At 46.4% G+C, this 15,407-nt stretch overlaps 1 protein-coding gene across 1 annotated transcript in view; it reads right to left on the bottom strand.

Moving 5' to 3' along the window:
- Nucleotides 1-431: 431 nt before the first annotated feature.
- Nucleotides 432-15,407, bottom strand: part of Snx31 (sorting nexin 31) — a 33,499-nt gene continuing 18,523 nt past the window's right edge. The window contains exons 7-14 of the mRNA XM_075963630.1: nt 14,419-14,506; nt 13,185-13,254; nt 11,076-11,168; nt 8,958-9,161; nt 8,024-8,137; nt 5,544-5,621; nt 1,422-1,469; nt 432-524 (exon numbers count right to left, since the gene is read on the bottom strand). Coding sequence (XP_075819745.1) covers nt 432-524; nt 1,422-1,469; nt 5,544-5,621; nt 8,024-8,137; nt 8,958-9,161; nt 11,076-11,168; nt 13,185-13,254; nt 14,419-14,506 — 788 coding nt within the window. The remainder of the gene's footprint in view (nt 525-1,421; nt 1,470-5,543; nt 5,622-8,023; nt 8,138-8,957; nt 9,162-11,075; nt 11,169-13,184; nt 13,255-14,418; nt 14,507-15,407) is intronic.

Here is a 15,407-nt window from a genome sequence, read left to right as displayed (position 1 = left end):
AGTTAGTAAACTCACGAGCAGGTGAGGAAGTGGATCAGAATTCTGCCACCTCTTCCTACTTGCTGACGAGGTCAGAGAAGTCATATTTTTTCTGAGGATGGTGAATCTACCTTAGTGATAAATGCATTAATATAGCTTAAAATAAGCTTTTTAAACCTTCAAAATCAGAACATACAAAAGGCTTAAAGGAGCCGAATCCACATCTACCTTAGAGGGAACATAGAACAAACCTTCCGTTGGTGGATTTGAACCTGCCAACTGCCACTTCAGCCAATGCTATAGCTCTGGTTTCTACACCGTTTAATCCTGAGAGTTACAGAACGCTACAGTTAAAGTGATGGACACAGGGCACCTCAATGTCAAAGAAAGCGAGGTGGGAAGGCCATCTCCCAAACTCTGGCACTGTTTTAAGACAGTTGACGAGACTCCCTTCAGAGACCTCCTTCCGTGAGGGTCCTCCAAACAAAGTCATCCTCAACTTTCTTCGTCTTGCTTTTTCTCAGAAAATTAAAATAGTCTTTCGGCTAGAAAATAAACAGAGAGATCAGAAATGTAAAGGAAAGGAAGAAATTTCCCTAAGAACAAGAAAACCTCAAGGAGGTTGAAAAAGTATCAAAATAGTTACAACAGCTACAAAAGGTTACATCTGTGTAAGCAAGGATTACTTTGTACCTTAATCCTGCACTGGGGTAGGAAGGAGGACGGCGCCCCCTGCTGGTCTGCTCAGGAAGCTCTGACTCCCAGAACCAACATTCTGCCCGCCCGTTCCTCCCTACTCCTTGTGAATTTCAGTTCTTCGTCTCATTTTCTTGCTCACAAAAGCACAGACCTTAAAAAAGTCATGTGAAACATTTTAAGAACTTATTTGCTATCAGTACTTAAGCTCTCGATGCAAGTGTGTGTGCGTGCGTGTGCGAGTATGTGCGTGTGTGCGAATGTGTGTGCACGTGTTCAAGCACGTGGAGACCCGAGGTTGACATCAGATGTGTTCCTCACTTTCCATTTTATTTTTTTTTTATTTTTTTTATTTTTTTTTTGGTTTTTCGAGACAGGGTTTCTCTGTAGCTTTGGAGCCTGTCCTGGAACTCGCTCTGTAGACCAGGCTGGTCTCGAACTCACAGAGATCCACCTGCCTCTGCCTCCCGAGTGCTGGGATTAAAGGCGTGTGCCACCGCCGCCCGGCTCCATTTTATTTTTTGAATCAGGGTCTCTCGTTGAACCTGAAGCAAGCCCAGCTGAAGAAACAGGCGGTTCTGGACCAGGTTGCGCTTTCGCTCGGTCTGTACAGGGGCTTCTAAGAAGCAGCCAGCGACCTTACTTAAGCTTGAATGCCAAGGACTTTGCTGAAAGGTAGGGTGGGGGGGGATGGGGAGGAAGGCACCTGATGACAACACATCCATGATGTCATTTTACTCACAGACCTGGTTCGGCTGCTTCTTACTTCTGCCTTGTTCTGGAACCTCGATCTGCTAAATGAGTTAGCAAAATGTCAGCTCAGCTCAGGGAACCCGGCACATGAATAATCCACTAACCGACATGGTTCCCCCTCCATAGTCATGCCAATGACCCCTCAACTGCCAGTCAGCAGGCACATTGCCTGGCATCTGTACACCTGCTTGTGACCTGCACACCTGTCTGTGACATGCACACCTGTCTGGCACCTGCACACCTGCAAACTATTAAACACCAGGGACTGTACCCCTCCCAGCAGGGCCCAGCACCCCACGCTATTGAAGGTCTGAAGAGTAACTTGCATCCTTAAGGAGGGCTGCCAGAAGCCTCACAGCTTACACCTCTGCTCAGCGGCCAAGATTTCCTCACATCACAGGCCAGTGCCTGCTTTCAAGGCTCTGGTCAGCATAACTTTTAAATGGGTGCTTTGTCTCCCCAAAGAAAACTGTTATTGCTTAGGACGATGGGCAGAAAGGGAAATGCCGGAGACTCCAACAGCCTCTGGGGTAACTGAATGCTGAACCAGAGGCATGAAGTCTACGGGAGACTTCTGAGAGTCCACCTTAAGGACAGGAGTCCTCGTTCATATTTCCCAGGCCTGCAGGCTGAGACTGTGGACATAATGGCTGGGCTGACAGCAGCGTTCACGCTGATGTAGAACAGCAGGAAAGTCTCTACTTACACTGTGATTCCACAGCCCCGCCCTAGACTAGGCCTACCTGAGCTTCTAGACAAGAGAAAAGCACACTTCTATTCTGTTCAGATACTTGCTGTCTTGGTTGGGCTTGGTTTTTTGGCTTTTGGTTTTTCCTTTTCCTTTTCTTTTTGTCAACTGGACAGAAACCTAGACATGTCTAAGGAAGCATCAGTTGAGGAAATGCCTTCATCAGACTGTCCTGTGGGGCATTTTCTTGATTAATAATTGATGTGGGAAGGCCAGACCATTGTGGGTGGTGCCGCCCCGGGACAGGTGTTCCTGGAGTGTATAGGAAAGCAAACTGAACAAAGTCCTGAGGAGCGAGCCAGCACGAGGTGCTCTCCGCGGTTCTCTGCTTCGTGCCTACCCCCCAGACTCATGCCTTGGCTTCCACGGTGGTAAGCTGCAAGCTGACCTAACCCTTTCCTCCCCGCGTTGCTTTTGGTCAGTGTGCTAGAACAGCAACAGAAACTTAGCGAAGACACTTATTTTGCTTCCTGTTATATGCAGCTAAACTTTACCCTAATATACTTTATTTTAAAATAAAACATCTTTGTAATTCTGCTCTCTGTCTCCTTCCTCCCACCCCGCCTTTTCCGTGGGGGCTTGGGGTCCGAGCTCAGGGAGCCATCTTGCACCTCGAGCCTTAATTTTGAAATCATTGTGTGAACTAACAAGACTAATGAGTTTTGATTTGACACCAAATGTCTTCCCCCATTCATCCCATCTAAATGGGAAAGCCCCGTATTTCTGGTGGCTGTCAGATTAACCGTGGGGGCTCATTTGGTTAAAGTTCTCCAGGGTTTCCCCTTTGCCTTAGAGTCTTCAACCTTATCAAACCTTTGGACTCAGAATCCGCTCACTAAATAGAGACCTCTGCCTTAGTCCACAGAGTTCTGTAAGGGATGTGTGTTCTTCCCAGGGCACGTTTGCTCAGAAAACAAGCAAATGTCAGTGCCTTGCATTTCTATGGCCACTTTAAGTCACAAAATGACTTTAGTCCATGGTCCTCAAGAGGCCCGGCACTGAGCTGTGATTTCACAGGGCTCAGCCAGCCTCCATGTCAGACTTCCTTTTACTCAAGGTTTTGTGGGGGAGAATTCAGCTTGAAATGTGGTTTGTCTTTGAAGGCAATGTCTTTCCAAGAACCAGAATAATCCATAGACATAAATAAGCCATAGATAAATAAAATAAAGTTCATGGAAACAAAACCTGTTGAAGCCAGTCTATGCCTGCTCTGATGTCGTTCGCGGAAATGAATGGAAGCGTGAAGCGCCCTGTGAGCTGCAGGCGTGCGGACTGTGTGGATTTTACTGAGCTGGTTCCTCTGCTATTCACTGTCCGAGGACTTCCTGTATCAAGTGGCCGTATTATTCTCCTGCATCTGAGGGCATGAATCTCTTTTCAAAAAGCCTCCTCCAGTTAATTACTTTTCTTTCTTCTTTTATACGCACATGATAATCAAAGCCTAGGAGAGACTGCTGTGCCTGAGAGGGTGGATTTTATGACTCTTTTCACAAAGCGCCTCCTTCATGGACTGCTCTCTAGTGCAGCTTGAATAGTTCAGTCACCAGGAGACAGCGGATTGGTTTGCCCTAAAAAGATATTTTTGGATCCAGAAGAGAAATGAAGTCCAGAGTACATTTGGTTTCTTAGAGAAACAAGCTGTAATGATTAACGTTGAAGCGAAGATGCTGCCCATTTGCTTCTGGAGAATTAAACCTAAATAGAAATGTTAGGGAAAGAGCTCCAACGTTTTCTATGGTAATTTAAAGATGACTGCATGGGCCTGGGACAGTGCAGTGGTTAAAAGCACTGGCAGAGGACTGAGGTTCAGTTCCCAGTGCCCACACAGTGGCTAGCAAGCATCTGCAACTCCAGTTCTTTAGGATTTGATGACCTGTTTTGGCCTCCATGGGCCCAGGCAGGCACATGATACACCTACATATATGTAGGTAAAACACTCACACACAGAAAATAAATCTGTTTTTTAAAAAAAAGGATCAATGTAATCCTCTGTAAAAACATTAAATTTACCGACACACATGCCCACCAACCTGTCCTATCTTATTTGGAACATGGTTATATTGTAATGATAAGGTAATCAGAAAAGTCTAGAATCACAGGTTTGTTCTTATTTTGTTTTACAGCATTTAGACCAAGCCTAAGGAACCAGGCCTTTGGTGGAAATATGCAGACCAGAAAAATAAAGTTTATTCGGAGGAAAAAACGAACAAACAAACAAAAACAACTGACCTCAGAGTTTCTTTCACTCTGTGGCTTCCTGCTTGGTAGACAGGAAGTGTCAAGGGGCTATGGATTCCTTCTGGGGAAGTTGCTGAAGATCACCCCTGCTGTGTTAAATGGTCCCCTCAAACTCCTGACTTCAACGCTAGATGGGGGTTCTTAAAGCGGAGGGCAAAGCAGAACACACGAGATGTGAGAACCGGGAGGAAAGCTGTAGCCAGGATTCAGGGAGGAGACTGAGTGGATTAAGAAAAATGAAGAAAGCATAAAAAAAATTTATGAAACTCACAACTTTTTGTTTTGGTTCTGTTTTTGAGACAGGATTTCTTTGTGTAGCCTTGGCTATGCTGGAACTCACTCTGTAGAACAGACCAAGCTGGCCTCGAACTCATGGAGATCCACCTGCGTCTGCTTCCTAAATACTGAGATTAAAGGCGTGCGCCACCACTACCTGGCCAAAACTCACAATTTTTAAGCTAATTAAAAATGTATAATTCAAAGAAGAAAGGGCATTTGAGTGAATGTATCCTGCATGGGTGGACAAGCTGCCCTTGGAAGATCTGGGAAATAATTACATGAAAATCTCACTGAGGAGTATATGGTTCCCTGTGAGATTGGCCAGAAGGGCCCTGGAGGCACCCAAAACAGCAGAGGATCGCCATTGCCTCTGGATGCTCACCGTATATAGATAGTGCGACCCTATCGCTAAAGACTCAATGCACTCCCATTGCAGGATGTGAAAAAATCAACCTAGAAGCGACCTCAAAACTTCCTCCCCGCTGACTACCTTCCATGGTATCAGGAAGAGCTATATAGGTCACTAGGGGAGAAACGCCATCAGTGGGCCTTGCACCCACTGGTTTGCTGGTAACATTACTGTTTTCTGGTTGGATTTCAGACCCGCTCTACAGGGTGGGATGAACTCCCTTCCCTGCTTTTCGCCACTGCTGAACTCTGACGGCTTAAAAAGCCAGTGTGGGAGAGCTGGGGGACCCAGGCTCTCCCCTAACAATTCCGGTAACATAATCAGATGACCACTGTGAGCTGGAGCTGCCTCCCTGGAGGACAAGACCCTCAAATTCTGGGCGTCTGGGGTGAATTTGGTCTACACGCGTTAGCACACATGTGAATATATCCGAGTTCGTACCATTTCTGGGTTCTCCTCAGCGAGCTTCGCCATCTTCTCTGAGATCATCTTCTTCAGGCAGCTACTCAGGAAAAAAGCCTATGAAACCCGGAAATAGAGACTGCTCTTAGGCCGGGCGGTGGTGGCGCTCGCCTTTGATCCCAGCACTCGGGATACAGAGGCAGGAGGATTCCTGTGAGTTTGAGGTCAACCTGGTCTCGTGAGTTCTGGGCCAGCCAGGGTTTCATAATGAGCCTCCCTGTCTTAAACAAACAAAATAAACAATCAGAAACACAGAGCTGGAGAGGCGGCTCAGGAGTTAAGAGCACTGGCTGCTCTTTCCTGAGGACTCAAGTCTGAATCTTATCACCGACATGGTGGCTAACAACAGCCTGTAACTCCAGTTCCAGGGGATCTGACTTCCTCTTCTGGTCTCCTTGGGCATTGCATGCACACACCACACAGACACATGCCGACAAACATCCATACACATTAAAAGTAATAAAAACAGCCGGGCAGTGGTGGCGCATGCCTTTAATCCCAGCACTCGGGAGGCAGAAGCAGGCAGATCTCTGTGAGTTCGAGGCCAGCCTGGTCTACAAAAGCTAGTTCCAGGACAGCTAGGGCTGTTACACAGAGAAACCCTGTCTCAAAAAACCAAAATAAATAAATAAATAGATAGATAATAAAAACAAGCAAATCTTTAAAACAACAAAACCCTCCCTCAGCTCGAGGTCCTCATTCTCCTTCTCTCACTGCATATGGAGGCTAAAACTCACCAGCACATTTTAAAGAATTTTGTCTTTAATTTTCTCAGAAATGGACTTAAAATGTAATTAGCAGGAAAACTCAGGTTTCCTAAATTGCAAGAATGTAGGAACATTTAAAGACAGATGAATAAATAGGCCAAAACCCCATTCCTAATTGTTTCCCCTCTTAATCCACATTTCTATGGCACTATGAACAGTTTGTGTCTCATAAGCAACAAGCTCCTTCCACTAAATAAATAAATCTTCCACTTAATGGTATAATAATTATTGGGAGACTCATCATCAGGCATAAGTACTAACCCATCTATTTGGAAGAAAATATAAAAACTTTTGCTTTTTGTTTGTTTTGTTTTCAAGACAGGGTTTCTCTGTGTGGCCTGGAGCTGTAGACCAGGCTGTCCTGGGCGCATGTGCCACCATGCCTGGCTTACAGAGATACTTTCTAACTTCTTTTATCTTTTCTTTGTGTCTGTCACATCAGGCATCTCGATCCCACTCGGTTTCCATCCCTTTGTATTCCCCCTCTGCCCTTGCAAACCCCCCTCAAACACAAACAAAATTTAAGAGGAAAAAAAAAGAGAAAATCTCCTCATGGAAGCTGCAGTGTGACACAGCGCGTCAACCTTTTCCTCCCACGTTGCTTCTGGTCCTGGCGTTTCATCACAGCAACAGAAACCCTAATTAGGACACCCTAAGGACCATTTCCTTCACTTAGTATTGCAGTTTCATACTTTCTGTTTTTTAGAGGACGGACATCACGACCACATCGGTATTAGAGGTAGACATTGGTGACCAGAAACCAAAATTCTCTGTGGAGCTAGGCAGGGCTCAGGTTGAACACAACATCAATGTAAAGTTTACCTGATATTTTTATTAGAATTAGAATACCTGGAATAATTTGCCTATTTTAAGAGTTATTATCTTCATCCAGGCAGTGGTGGGGCACAGCTCTAATCCCAGCACTTGGGAAACAGAGGCAGGTGGATCTCTGTGAGTTCGAGGTCAACCTGGTCTACAAGAGCTAGTTCCAGGACAGGCTCTAAATCCAAAGCTACAGAGAAACCAAAAAAAAAAAAGAGTTATTATTTTCTTATTTATGTGCATGCATTTTTGCCTGCATGCTGCTGACCTCAAAGGCCAGAGAGGGTGCTGGATATCCTGGGGCTGGAGTCACAGGTGGCTGTGGGTGCTGGGAACTGAACCCTGGTCCTTTGCAGGAGCAGCCAGTGCTCTTAACTGCTGAGCCATCTCTCCAGTCCCTTTATTTTTTTTAATTAAAATATTTTTTCAACTGGAATTTTGACTCTAACTTGAAATAGCTAAGATAGGGGAATTTGTTTGTGGATGCTTTGTTTACTTTTGGGGTGGTCTCTCTATTTTACTTGGACACATCAGGACCCATCCCCTCTCTCTCTTTGCTTCCTGTTGCTGGGCCTGAGACAGTTTGGTCCACCACACGTTTCTCTCTTTGCCTCGCCACAGGTGATGGTGCTAAACCAGCACAGTCTGAAGCCTCTGGAATTAAGAGCTGAAATAAGCCTTCTTTGTGTGATTTATCTCAACTCAGAGCTGGCCATCACATCAACTACATTCATTGAATTCATGACCATAGTGACCAGGAAAATAAAGCAAAATAAAAGCAAAGTATTTTGGTCCCGTGCCTGTGTATGCTGACCAGCAGGCCAGGCACTTTGGCACAAGCGGCTTTCACGCCCCGACCTGAGAACTCACCTGTTTGGTGTAAACGACGAACCACTGCTGCCGACTGTCTTCACTGTACTGAAATCTCAGCTCTAGGTTCTGGTTGAGAGTTCGCTGGGGCCCCTCTGTATCCAGCAGAGTTCCCTGGAGAGGGAAGGGATCACCAAGGTGCCTTGGAATAGACTGATGTGAAGAAAGCATCATTTCCCCAAGGCTGTCAATCTCCCAGGGACCGTGGGAGGAAAGGAGCACAGTCAGGACACAGGGAGCCTTGGAAAGGTGTGCAGAAGGCAGCAGAGGGTAGCCCAGGCTAGAAGGGTGGAGGAAGACTTCCTAGAAGGAGGGGCATGTGAGCAGAAGTAGGCGCTGTCCAAGTTTGTCGTGGTGGCTTTATCGGTTCGAGATGCTGTGAGGGACTGGACATGTGAGTGGTCGACACTCACCCTTCCACCAAGTCCTTTGGTTACTAGAACTGGGTGTACAGGGGTCTAGTGCTGGCTAGCGAAGGGCTTGGCTCTCGTGGCTTTACAAACAAAGCTAAGGACTCCAGACTTCACCCCGAGGACAGCGGGCATTCCTTAAGAGAGTTGGCAAAGCAAGATGATAATGAGACTTGATTCATGTCCTAGAGATGTTAGCCTCAGAGCATCTGCATGGACAGTAAACTGGGCAATAACTGTCTGCAGAGAAAGGGAATAAATGAAGTGAGCCCCACAATCGCTCCACCCCTAGCGAGAGAACTCAGAGAAGACAGAAGCCTGCTGAGGTGAGAGGGGAGGAACATGAAGCCGAGGTCAGGGTTTGTGAGCAGATCACCACAAGGGGGAGCTCCTGTGAAGTCTCTGTCTGAACAGTGATCCGTGCACACGCGGTGTGAAGCCCTGGGACCAGTCCTGTGTCTCCAAGACGAAGCACACAGAGAAAAACTTTAAAGGGCCGACAAAGCGAGGTGCCAGATACTCACAAGGAAAGTGACCTGCCAGCACTTTACTCCGCTCATCTGGAAAGCAATGTCCTGGGTCTGGCCGTCAGGCAGGGTCACACAGCAGCTGATCTCGTTGTTGCCGATGGAAAGTACAGCCGTGCAGCCGGGTTCGGGGTGGTTGCAGGTACAGGGATCCAGCTGAATGTACCCATAATGCCGGACCTCCTGGGACCGCTCCAGAAACTACTCCAAGGTGGGATGGAGGAGAAGGAAATAAGATACAGAGCTCATGGGTGTGGGGGAGATGGGGGAGAAGGAGATAGGGGTGGAGGGAGCATACTGCTGCCCTGCTGGTGAAACCCACATGGGGGTGGGGGGGGATTCACAACAAAGCTCTCTGTTTCTAGAGCTTCCAAATGAGGCTCTTAGTCCTGCCTTCTCCCCCGCCCTGACTCCTAACCCTACTCCTGTTTAGACCTTGGAGCCAACAAACTCAGCTAATGAATGAAGAGCAGAGTTGAGAAAACAAAAGAGTAGATGTGATTCTATCGCAATAGGAAGGGTTTTGCCTGCCTGCAAGTGTGTGCATCTTGTGTGTGTCCATGGAGGTCAGAGGAGGACAGTGGATCTCCTGGGGTGGGGTAGGGGTGCTGTAGATGCTGTGAACCAGCATGCACGTGTGAGGACCAAACCTTGGTCTTCTGCAAGAGCGGCAAGTTCTCTCACTCACTGAGCTATCTCCTGGCACAACTCTTGTCCCTTTTTTAAAAAAAAAAAATTGAAATAAAGGCCGGGATGGTTCAGAGGCAGAGCTCTTGCCAGTGTGTATGAGGCCTGAGTTCAATCCCAGCACCGAAGAAAAAGAAGGGAGAAGGAAGGAAGACCTTTTGAAAAGTCAATAAACTTATAGCTGTTGTGGATTAAAGGAAGTGAATGTATTTAATTAAAAGTAAAGCTATGTCGGGAGACGGTTGATGACTATTAACTCTACTCCAGACACCCGTTGGCCCTGGCCATTCTACAGGAGGTGCTAACCCGCAGAAACCAGAGGGTAGAATTCTTAAGGATTATACACTTGAAGACGTCATTCTTTTAAGAACATTATATCTGGAGCCAGAGAGATGGCTCAGTGGTTAAAACACTTGCTGCTCTTAACGCAGGGGATAGGGGTTCAGTTCCCAGCACCCACACCAGGCAGCCCACCACTGGTTAACACCAACTCCTGAATCTGATGCCCTTTTCTGGCCTCTGTGAGCACACACACACACACACACACACACACTAATAAAAACAAATCTTTTAACTAACACAAGTACCTTAAAAAGCCAACTCTACGCACAAGCCATGGATGGCATGTTTACTTATTTTCATTTGAGATGCCCACACTGCTCTTTAAGGAAACACACACTAGAGCCTGGGGCTGGTGCTCCAGTGTGAACACTAGCCTAGGATGTGTAAGGCCATTAGGGAGCCTACTGTCTCTATAGCAACGCCATACCTCTTTCACCGCAGCACAAAAATGACTTTAGACACACATAAATGAAAAGGTGCCACTGTGTGCCAACAAAACTTTATTTATAAGAACAGTGGGCCAGAGTCCCAGTTAATTCATCTCTGGTTTATATCAAATTGCTTTGGGTCATTTCACTCATCCTCAGTTCAGCCTCCTTGCGCGAGCACAAGGTCCTAGCTTACGTATTTGTCCCATCTCCGGGAGTTCGCACAGGAGTAGGACAAGGAAGTGTAAATTAGACGCAGGCCTGGGTCTACATGTGGTGCTTGCTGCCGAAGAGATTCATAGCAGAGAAAGCTGTTAACAGCTTGACTTCCGGTGAAAGGGAACTGCATGATAATCTCAACCCCAAAGGAGAACACTCGACCCTTATATAATGGTGTGGAGGAGCTTTATTAATTAACTGGGCCAAAGATTCGATATACTGTATGCTTTCAGAGTCCTTACACAGGAAACTTTTCCTGATTATAGAGTCAGAAAGATCAGGAGAGGAACTCCCGTTTTCAGTGCTCGATGGGTTTGTCACTGATAGCAACACTGGATGCTAGCGTGTGCGGGAGCTCAGCTAGTGTGTGCAGGAGCTCGGCTAGCGCGTGCAGGAGCTTGCTTCCAAGGGACAGCTCTTGCTACGATGCAACACTCACCTCTGTTTGATTCTCTTTCTCCTGGAATGCCTTCAGTTCCTCCCTCTGAACCTGTGTGGGTTTCACCCATTCTATTTCAATGTCCTGCACTGCCTTAAAAACAGGATAATTATATAATTAGCAACCTTAGTAAAAATTAATTGACCTATATAAAGGGCTAAAAACCTAGACCCAAATGGATCTACATAATGATTTGACAGATTATAAAGATTGTCTTTTTGTTGTTTTGTTTGAGACGGGGGTCTTTTCAAAAATTTACCTTTATTTTATGTGCAACTGGTATTGTTTTGCCGACGTGTGTCTGAATTAAGGTGTTGTATCCCCTGGAACTGGAGTTACAGACAGTTGTGAGCTGCCATGTGGGTGCTGGGAATTGAACCCCAGGTCCTCTGGAAGAGCAGTCAGTGCTCTTAACCCCTGGGCCATCTCTCCGGACCTGGGATAAGGTCTTAATATTGAGCACTCTTTATATAGATAGATCAGGCTGGCCTCAAACTCCACCTCCAAAGTGCCTGGATACCTGGAATGCATGGCCACAGCTGGCCTAGTGCCAATTAAATTAGCAAGGAGGAAAGATTTCTCTACAGTTAGGACAATAAGAATACTTGGCAAAGAAAGTCAAAGTAACTTCAGTACCATCCAGTCAAATAACTTCCTAAGAGATTAAGGTATAAAACACCATTAAAGGCAGAAAAGGGGTGGGGGAGATGGCTTGGCAGTTAAGAACATATGCTGGTCTTTAGAGTATGAGATGGTTCACAGGCACCTGTGACATCAGACCCAGGGACCCAAAGCCTCTGGTCATCACAGCCACCTGTGACATCAGACCCAGGGACCCAAAGCCTCTGGTCATCACAGCCACCTGTGACATCAGACCCAGGGACCCAAAGCCTCTGGTCATCACAGCCACCTGTGACATCAGATCTAGGGACCCAAAGCCTCTGGTCATCACAGCCACCTGTGACATCAGATCCAGGGACCCAAAGCCTCTGGTCATCACAGCCACCTGTGACATCAGATCCAGGGACCCAAAGCCTCTGGTCATCACAGCCACCTGCACTTCCATGCACAAACCTATACACAGACATGCACATGTATGATTTTAAGAAATGAATCTTTTTTAAAGCAGAAAATTAAAGATGAATGTGTTTATCTTGATGGAAAGACCATCCTTTTAAGATATAACAGCAAGATCATATGTAGTTATACATAAGTACAAATTTCTGTACACAAGACACCAGGAACTAAGCTAAAAGGTAAGTACTAAAGCAGGCAAAGGGTTAATATTTACAGAGAACAACAGGACACACATAAAATCACCAAAAACGGAGCACAGGTCAATACTGACAGTTGACCAAGAGGGTTTCCAGATGGCAAATGCATACATACACAGTCTCACTAGTAATCAGAGTGTTTTGCCTCTTGACTTGACAAGGCTAAAACATGCACAGTTAGAGCTGACGGGTTGAGAGAAACAGTGTGATTAAATAGATTAAATAGATATGACGCAATAGATTAAATTCATACAACTTTCTAGAAGTAACTTGGCAATACAAATCTAAAACCACATATAAGATTCATAAATACAAGGAGCCAAACACAATAACCCCATCACTCAGGAGGCAGGGGCAGGAGGATCTCTGCGAATTCAGAGTCAGTCTGGTCTACATAGCAGCTTCCAGGCCAGACAAAGCTATACAGTGAGACCCTGTCTTAAAACAAACAAAACAAAAAAGGTGTGGGGAAAAGTATATTGATGAAACCACTATGGCTATTGTATATAAAAATGAGATAGTTTAACTAATGGTTAGCAGCAAACACACACACATGTTCGCACTCAGAATCTGTGGGTTCCACATCCTTGGATTGAACATGCGGGGGTGACAGAGGCGTGGAGTCAAAGCGTGTCTACAAGGATGTGCACCCACCGGTTTCTCATCACTGTTCCCCAAACAAAGCAGGTAACAACTGCTTGTATGGTGTTTTCATGTACGTAATCTAAAGGTTTAAAGCTCACAGGAGAACGCGTGTGATTTCTGTGGGAATGCCGTCCCATTCTATCGGAGGAGCTTGTGCAGTTCCAGCCCCAGTGGCCAGCGCCAACCTCACCTGCATGTACAGCAGGTCTCCAGCCGCTCTGCAGTCCATCAGCACGGAGTCCAGGGCGGGGTCCAGGTACCTGCACGATTACATGATCCCCGATGAACACCTAGGGATGTATGCAGAGTTCGATGCTCCACCCTAGGAACTGGGTCCCCTTCTCCCATAAACCTATACCACTGTACTTGCCTAACCTCTGATGCGTTCCTGTATCCCTGCTCTGTCCTTGTCCTGTTTCCTCTGTATGTGAGTTTTTAGCTGGTACGCTGTCATCGTTCTTATCGATATGACAACAATAAACATTAACAAAATGTATTGAGCATGTGGGACTGCCTTAATACTGACAATAGTCCTGGGAGGATTGTTCTCCTATTTTATACATATGTAAACTGAGGCTTAAGGAGCTCAAATAACTTGACTGAAAGCGTGGCGAACTGGGTCTCAGCATGTATCCTCTGACCTAGGAACAGCCGCGCTCAGACACACAGCATTGAAAGCAGCTCCGGGATAGTCGAAACCCTTAGATGGAAGCAGAGTCCTTTCCCCTTCTCATATATCCAGTAAAAAGGTTTTAGCGATTTCTCAAACGTTTCTGAGTAGCTGGGGTTAACCCTTTAGAATTCAAAGCCCCAAGCTAGACCCAGCGAGGTCTCATTGGTCAAGTACATCACTATTCCTAGATTTCAAGGCTCCTTTTTTTTCTTTTTAAAGTCTGTATCCCCAGATTATAGAATAACTAGGATGAACAGAGCCAACGTGAGTAGCCATTCAACACAGTCACGGTAACGAAGGCTGGGGTCGCAGGTTGTTGGACGAGGCTGGGAAAGCACTCTGCCTTCACTGAGATTTCCTGTTGATTTGTTCTTGCTGGGACTTGCATTTCCCAGCAAAATAACAGCATTTTCTGCAGAGACTTTGTGTCCTTCTAATCTAGGAATTAAATGTGGGTGGCCCTGGCACATAGCCTTCAGGATTGTGAGCCGAATGCTTAAGGGGGTCAAATTCAGTCCAAACTGGCTGAGCCACCCCCTCTGCCTTCAAGGAATATCACAGTTACCAGACATCTGATCTGCCTGGATTAGCAACACATCCTTCCCTTACTACAGCTAGTCGCCCATCGCTCGGCAAAGCGTGGTCAGCAATTTCTCCCCGCTCTGTTTCAGGCCGCTCCACACCCACCTGCCTCTCGAGTACGGTGAGACTGACAGATTCTCACGCAGTGGCGTCTCTCACAGGTACTCACCATTTTCTGAGTCCTATCTTCCAGTCTTCCGCCTCAGAACTCTGAAGACTAGTGTAAGGTAGCTCAAAGTCAGCCAGCTTCTTCACAACTAGAGAGGGAAAGGCAGCGTGGAGGTCAGGCTATGCCCTACTCCGAGTTACCCCGCACTGTATAAAACTGTTTTTTTTTTCAGCCCGCGCCTTGCTCCTAGAAACTCCATTTTACAGTGTTTTGTTGTGTTTGTTTTGCTGTCTACTTCATTTTGAGGGTGGACACTGACAAAGTCAAGGCAGACCACACACCACCATCTGTCTTACATCACCCATCCAGCACAGACTGAGAAATGACTTCTTTTTTTATATATATTTTAATGGTTTATTTAACTTTATTTTATGTGCATTGGTGTGGTGTCAGATCCTCTGCAACTGGATCTTCAGACAGTTGTGAGCTGCCATGTGGGTGCTGGGAATTGAACCCTGATCCTCCGGAAGAGCAGTCAGTACTCTTAACCACTGAGCTATCTCTCCAGCCCCCAAGAAATGACTTCTTCATAGTAGAAAGGGGGCTGCCCTATCAGGATGAATTAAGGCCATGGGGCACATGCGTATATTAAAACCAAACAAAGCTCCAAAACTTAATAGACGAGTAGAAGTCCCTCACCTGGGTCCTATAAAGTGATGGATGTCTCTCAGTACTGATGGCATGCCCCACACCAACCCGTCACCTGATACCCCAGCTAACTCGGCTGCTGTCTGCCTGTCCACATGCTGTTTGCCCATCTGGACCTCCTGTCTTGGTTCTGGATCCAGTTCTGCCGTTCCTTCTCTGCAGCCAACTATATCTTTACTCTCACCCCTGTCTGCTGAGGCCTGGTCTACAGCAAAGCCTCCTCCCTCTGCTGGTTCAGGTCTAATCTGAGCGACACTGACTCGACGGCATTTTTGTTACCCATTTCTTCAACCTCTGTATCCTCCTGCTTTCTCTAACCTGTGTTCATTATGGAAACCACG

This window comes from Microtus pennsylvanicus, chromosome 2 (assembly GCF_037038515.1).
Source record: "Microtus pennsylvanicus isolate mMicPen1 chromosome 2, mMicPen1.hap1, whole genome shotgun sequence".
Classification (NCBI taxonomy): Eukaryota; Metazoa; Chordata; class Mammalia; order Rodentia; family Cricetidae; genus Microtus; species Microtus pennsylvanicus.
Note: the sequence above shows the minus strand (reverse complement) of the source record. Positions and strands in the feature narration are given on the sequence as shown.